Source organism: Papaver somniferum, chromosome 10 (genome assembly GCF_003573695.1).
Source record: "Papaver somniferum cultivar HN1 chromosome 10, ASM357369v1, whole genome shotgun sequence".
In the NCBI taxonomy this organism is placed as follows: Eukaryota; Viridiplantae; Streptophyta; class Magnoliopsida; order Ranunculales; family Papaveraceae; genus Papaver; species Papaver somniferum.
In genome coordinates this window covers 56,711,932-56,719,415 of record NC_039367.1, presented here as the reverse complement: position 1 = coordinate 56,719,415, position 7,484 = coordinate 56,711,932, and the positions used below count along the sequence as shown (strand labels likewise).

General features: G+C 37.3%; 1 protein-coding gene across 1 annotated transcript; it reads right to left on the bottom strand.

The window, feature by feature from the left end:
- On the bottom strand, positions 1-4,938 carry LOC113319278 (ribosome biogenesis protein NOP53-like). The gene is made up of 12 exons (XM_026567548.1): positions 4,662-4,938; positions 4,143-4,318; positions 3,999-4,044; positions 3,845-3,915; positions 3,635-3,715; positions 3,397-3,507; positions 3,073-3,161; positions 1,709-1,828; positions 1,501-1,623; positions 1,038-1,104; positions 861-940; positions 1-313 (listed from the first exon to the last, which is right to left on the bottom strand). The coding sequence occupies exons 1-12, from the start codon at positions 4,828-4,830 to the stop codon at positions 310-312; spliced, it is 1,137 nt and encodes a 378-aa protein (XP_026423333.1). The 5' UTR covers positions 4,831-4,938; the 3' UTR covers positions 1-309.
- Between the last annotated feature and the right edge of the window lie 2,546 nt (positions 4,939-7,484).

Below are 7,484 nucleotides of genomic sequence, written 5' to 3'. Positions count from 1 at the left end.
TTCTGTGTAAACTTACATCACCCATTTCAAACTGCTTTCCTGTCTGGTAGAGTTGCATCTGATAACATTGTTATTTGTTATTGCAAATAAATTAACATTCCAATAAGAACTAAAAGGCTTATGTCTTCAAAAATGTTGTTACATTTTCTTAACAAAAATACAAGAAAGCATGATAAAATAACAAACTAAAATCTTCAAAAATGTTCCTCTGTTGGGCTCCCATTAGCAGTTTCCAGGTGAAAGTGCTAAACAAATAAAAGTATTTTCGGCCGAGGTAGTTGTTCTTCAGAGTGCCATGCAGCCTTGAAATCACCTGAACAATCTTTCCCAGTTAGACCAATTCAACAAACAGCAGTATTTTGCTAAAATAAGCATCACATGCAACAAATGCTGATTGAACCAAATACATAGAACCTTCCTTCCTAATTCCGTTACATCATGAATTTGGATCAGTAGCAACCAATTGGCTAATCCAGTTGAGGGGTGAAAACTAATATTACTAAAAATATGACTATGTAGACAATAAAACTAAAATAATAAATTATATGCATGTTATATTAGCGATCCTTAATTGGGACTTAATTGGGACTTGGCGTTGGTGGACCTCTTTGGTTCCAGGAGGAGATTTGCTTAACACCATTAGAATTGCCTTAATTGCAAAACAACACACCGCTGTTCACCAACATTAAAGGAAGACGCTAATGAGCAACTAGGCTAAGATAAACTTTGGTTTGGACTAAAACTATTTTACAGCTTAACCATCTATTCACATTTTTGCACAGCCACAGCCTTCAGTGCACAAGATTATGTGGCACAAAGGGAGGTCATCAGTAACATAACAACATTAATTACCCATTTACCTCTTCCGCTTAGCCGAAGGAACAACCATCCCTCGTTTCTCCAAGCTTTTGAAGCGATCCCTGGCAAGGGTGGAACAACCCTAAATACAGCAGAGGAGAACACCAATAAGTTTTGCTACACAAATGTCAACTCGCCCAAACAGAACAAAAATAAATAAACATCAACAGAAGCCGTACCTTTAGCTTACGGAGCGATCCAGAAATTTCTTCGGATAATAGGACTTGCACAGGAGCAGGTTCAAACCTGAAATCCAACAAACATTAAAACAGACTGGACTACTATCTCCACATTCCACCAAACATGTGATATGGTCTTCACAATCCAAGGAATTTGCAGTAAATGTAAGAGGTGTACAGACATGTCAGAACATAGGTTTAGTATATATCTGACATTAACACACCGTACAGAGGAAGAAAACACTAAGGTACATGCACCCATGACAAAAAACAAAACTGTATTGGTCCAGTGAGAACCTATGAAAGATTTTTTTAGGTCATAACAGTGCCAGCTTAATGTTCAAAGCAGCCTAAAATGAACCACACAAAAGCATGGGAATAGCAAGTGAAGCATGATCCTACCATGATGCAATGAAAACAAACTGGAAGAGAGAATACTACAAATTATTTTAAGGATAATTACTTGTGTTTTCCTAGACGTGGAGGAGCAGATTTAAGTCTTTCTTGCTTAGCTATAACACGTCTGTCATGTCTTTTTCGTTTCTCCTCATCCTCCTCTTCAATTTCTTTCATTATATCAGCCACACTGTCACCAAAACAGCCAAGAAGATAGCATCATTACCCTTTTCCCACAAAAGAGTGCTACAGACAAAGATTAGGCATCAGCTTACCTGTTGATTTCTTTTGCAAGTTTGCCCACCTTCTTTGCTTCTGCTTCTGCCTTCAGAACTTCCTTACGTCTAGCTCTTCGGTTATGCTCCACCCTGGTAACTCTCTTTTTCTTTGAAGCTCTGCACAAAGCATAGATGTAATTTTAGTATGTGATAGTAAAACTAAACAAAAATAACTCCCAAACGGGTGATTTGAAAAAGAAATAAAGAGAATAGTCCTAGCAAACCTTTGTCCACCTAATATATATGACTAAAATCTGAAACCTTTCTCACATAGCAGTGATAGCACTGTCTACATGCAACCATGCAATTCTGCAGGGTCAATCGAAACCGAAAAGACAAAACCTTTTCGATGAATTGCCCTGCGGAAGGTATCAGACTTGATTTCAATAGTTGATGGATGTGGCAAACACACATGCTCATTTATTATAAACACTAGGATATCTGCCCACGGCCACAAGAGCCAGGGATAGCATGATGAAAATGGACAGTTCGAGTCATTCGACCTTATATACATGCCAGATATTTCTTAACATATACCACCTTGTCAGAGCATCTCCGTCTTACCGTAGATGGAGGTGTAAAACATGAATAATGAAGTACGAGAAATACTAGGCAAGATTTCAGAAAGGCGTGGTAACTTTTAAAAGATGTGTGAGGGAGACTGCTTAAAATGGCGTAGACAGCTTACTCAAAGCTTCATTAGGAAGCATAGAGATCAGCACTATATGCGTATATCCAAAACATGCTTACTGATTCGTATGACCCTGATCAGACTTCTGAGTAGTGGCTTGTAGAAATCATTATACAACTGGCAAAGCGAGAAACTATCTAGTCAGACTTAAATTATTGAAACTATCTAGTCGACTTAGTCCTGCTAGTAACAGCTTCACTAAATGAATAGGATGTAAACAAGAAAAGACAATGTAATTCAATAATATTCTATATAAACCAGGTCCAGCTCTTAGTTTTCCCCAAATTTACACATTGCCTCATCGTTGAAACGTCTCAAACTTGATAATAACAAAGAAATGGGTACCCGCTAAATATCAGACATCCATTTGATGCAGGGGAGTTTTACACCTATTTTCTATGTCTAGTAAGTAGTTCATGAAGTCTGTTTTAAGTAGACTTTTGTTATTGATAAAATAATCGACAGATTACCAAAGAGTATATTGGCTTTGTGCCCTAGGCTCGATCTATAAACGTCTAGTTTGATTTCTACTATTCTATTCTCCTATTTCTGTTTTCTGATAGTTTCTTTCTTCATGCATGATACCATCATAGAACTGTATACTCAACAACATTCTAGTAAAAGAGTTAAGCCTTCGCAAACAAATGCAAAAAGGACAGAGTAAGCAGACCTTTGCTCAGATGGTAGATCACTGTCTATGCCCATATCATCCTCTTCTTCATCACTATCACTCCCGCCATCAGCATCAAGAAAATACATCTGAAAAACATGAGTTATGGAATCACATGGTTACACTCAAATGTTACTTCCTAGCAGGAACAGTGGAGAACAGGAATGGCATGCAGGAGCAGATGCCTTAAACCATCCGTGATGAATTGTCCAGATAGTAGGAGCAAAGCATGGCAAAGGGGTGACAGGGACAGTGAGTGATCCATACACAAGTAAGGTAGTAAAGAATACTACGGTATACAGAAATGAAACTGCCAAAACTTACATCTTCTTCGTCTACAACTTCACCGGTAACAATTAATGGAACTGGTTGAGGACCCAATTCGCTTTTGTAGATCTTTTGCATTTCCTCCGCAACAGCAACAGCCAAAGAGTCCTAATATAGATGGCAGAAAGCGCGAAACGCATAAAAGTAAATAAATTATTTTCCAATTTGTTGAAAGAGATGCTATAGTGCTATATACAAATAATAGGAGTAGCAAGAGATCAAAAGAAAATAAAACCTGGTGGTCCTCAAATGAAGGATTGAAGGAGCATCCGGGTGGCTCTATTTCTACTGCTGGAATAACGGATGGTTTTGTCTTCTGAAAAATTACCTCAAATATTAACCTTTAGATCTAGCTATAAAAAAAGTCTGGTGGGTACAGCATTTCACAGCCATAACAGAACAAAATATGCCAAGTCACATTCTAGAGTGAGACCGTGAAGCAAACCTTGTTGAATTGGGCAGTCTCCGGGACTGGAAGAAAATCGACAACCTTGTCGGCCTGGGCACTCTCTGTTACTGTAAGAAAGTTGGAGGGAGCCAATTTAGGGAAAAAAATGTTACATCAACGGGAAAATGGTAGAGTGTGGTATCATAAGTACCTTTGTCTTCTGCCCATATGTCCTTAATACTAGATGTCGACTCTTTCTGATCATGTCAGCAAAGACGCAATGACTAATTAGGAAAATAAATAAAAAACAAATTGAGAACTGACAAACTATCCAACTACTAAAAGAAAATCTCACTTTAGGATCATCTTGCTTTTCATGCTTTGCTGCTTTCAAAGCTTCTTTCAACTTTCTTATCGACTTCTTCTGTATTGAAGATGGAACTGGTTTAATGAATGGATTTCTTTGCAACAAGCTATCACAACGAAGAACTTTCTCTCTACTTTTATCGATTTTCCTCTTGACAGCTAAATCTGTAACAAAACCCAATCAGGTCTTGATCAATTTATAGTCACGAAATAGAACATACAGTCAATCATGAAAAATGAACATTATTATTGATAAACAGTAAATTAAAACCATATCACACAGTCCAAATTAAACCCTTCTTTACTAAACTTATGCAATAATCAATTTTCCACTATGGTACTGTCTCATAAAAAGTCAAAACTAAACTTATTGGGTCAAACATTTAGTAATTATTATGCAGGAATCAAAATAACCCTATCTTAAACCCTAGCTTGTTGTGAGCAAACAGTGAAACCCTAAAATAAGAGAATCAAAAGGGGTAAAAAAAAAGGAGTTGAATAATAATACCAGTAGATTTATCAACATAGAAGAGAGACTCGCTGGGAACGGCCTCTAAGGAACCACCACTGAGAGCGTCTTTAGTAGATTTCTCAATGAACTCATCGATGTCATCTGTGGCTATGTTTTTTCTCCATGCTTTCTTGTTCTTTCGTGAAGTTTTTGACTTCTTCCCCATTAGTCTCTCTCTACTGCTGTCCTGTGAGCTGAGCAGAAAAAAAGAGGCTGCTGCGGTTAGGAAGAAGATGAAGAAGGTTTATGTTCTTACTTTTAGGGCCGGACGAAAAAGAAACCTTGCAAATGGGAGGTTTTAGTTTTTATACTGGAGATATTATGAGCTTGAAGTCGTGCCCGAGCCCAACAAGACGGAATAATTAGGTCAGTTTTTATTAACTTCGGGCCACATTTTCTAACAAAGTGCGGAGAGAAAAACTTCGGAACAATTTTGTAGTTAAAGGCCAGGTTTACAAAGTATATTTAATAACAATAATGAGTTGCTCAAAACTTTTTCTACTCTTTCTATAAAGTACCCCATTTCTCTAATTTCAAAGTGACCATCAAATTACAAACAACGGTGATTTATGGCACCCATATTTCATGCACCCAGTGCACCCAACATTAGGTGTCATCCACGTTTGCATCCAACTCATCACCCTTATCCTTATCCATTGTGTTTTTCTTATTACCAAAAACCTAAACGAAAATCAACTTAGTCATCTTCTTCCATTATCATCTAAAAAGAGCCGTTGTCGGCATCAATTGAAATCATCACCGGCACCGCCACCGCTTTCTTATTAGCAGTAAATAATGGTGGTGAATGGAGATGTCTAAAAAATGAAAATTTCATTAGTCCGTCTAAATAAAACGGTGAAGGTCTCATACATACAAGATTGATCCCTAACACAGGAATTCAAGGAACTATTTATGAATTTTGCTTTTATCTCTTAGCTCTTGATCCTTCAATCAAAAATCTAATTGCATTCCTTCGAACTCATCTCGTATAATCTACTGTAGAACGGATGAGGTTATTTATCAATTATAATGACCACCAGCATCAGTTACTTAATTTTGCAATATATGTACAAATATTTAAAGGACTGTGATGCTCAGTTCATCACCTCAAGTTCTGATTACTTGGAGAAAACCCTAAAGTCTTTATACGGCAATGGATTTTCATAACAGACACATGTTTAGGGTTTACTGATGAATGATGGAATATTTCGGGGAAGGAAGAGTAGTTAAGTGGGTTCTAGATACGCACATGTGAAAAGGTCACAAAGTGTACGTCATTTTTATCATGGGTGGAATTTAGGAGAAGCATGGGTCTCTATCTATGCCACCTTATGTTGGGTGCACGATATCTGGGTGTCATATATCATTTTCGAATTACAAATGGTAAGATACTCCAAAGCTTCCTCATAAAACACTTGTTTTTCTTCATTGACCATTCCCACACATTCTTCTTTTTGGAATAAAAAAAAACTCTTTTAAAGTTAAAATTATCAACAAAAGAATTAATGCCAAATTTTTCTTGTTTCGGGACAATGCAAGAATATATGGTTTTTGATTTTCCTATTTAATTGAACACAGTAAACATACACTAGACTGAACTCTACTTGCTTTGTGAAGAATATCAAATGGGGGAGCACCATTATGACACAAAGACCATACCAAGAAGGAGACTTTTAAAGGCACCTTTGGATTCCAAACATGTTTGTATGGGAAAACTAGCAAAACATCTATATTAAGAGAGTTGTAGCAGTTTCCTACAGAGAAGTCATTACCAAATTCCCATTTTATGCAGTCATCAATGTTGTCCGTTAGAAGTAGGAGCTCACCTATAACTTGAAATTCCAAACATCATTTCATGAGAGCATCTTGTTCACATTAGCATGCTTAGTTCCTAAAACTTTGTAAAGTCGGGGAAATGAAGACTTCAAATCATCATTACCAATCCATTTATCAGACCAGAACCATATTCTATTTTTATTTTTTATACTACCTAGACTTTAGAATTCCATGCCAAAGGCTCTTACCAATTGGCTTAGTAGAAACTTTAGGAAAGAAAGAATCCTGGTCTCCTCCAAACTTCTCATGAACTATTTGCCTCCATAATGCGATTTTTCCTCTCCATATTCATTTACAGTGTAGGCCTTTATTAACTAATTCCAGCTTGTTAGCACTTATTTCCCCTCTAGATTTAGGTAGCACAGCTTTATACCATCCCACCCAACTTCTCTTCTTATTAGAATCAGTAGAACCCCATAAGAACTTGTGCATTGTCTTCTCAATCTCCTTAACGACATAAACAGAGATCTGAACACATAGAGAGGTAGTATATTGGCATACTTGTGTTTGTGGGTGAAAAATGTTTCTGCTGATTTTGGTAATTTTGGGTGTGTGGATGAGAAACTAATCTAAACCCTAAACAATGCAATGCATGGGAGTACTTTTGATTCGAGAGATCAATCTGTATTATCCTGTCTTAAACCAAGAAATGGTTGTTCCAGGCTTGTTTCGGTCACAAAATGAAGGAGAAGGGTTGGTCTTATGGAGGGAAGCGAAGAGATTGTTGAGACCAAAATGGTTAATTCTGAAGATGTGGCTTGTTTTGTGACTTGTATCAGATAGTGGAACTGGCTTGCAGAGTAAAAAGCTATCAGTTCTTGGTGATTTCTGGATACTATGTTGTTGCCGACCAAAACTTGTTGTTTGGTGGAAATAGGTGAAGCCTATTTATACAAGTCATATTGAAACGTACCCTGGTCTCGTAGGAAGTGGGAACGATTGGGTGATGGAAGAGTGGAGTAACGCATAACCGTCAGAAACCCA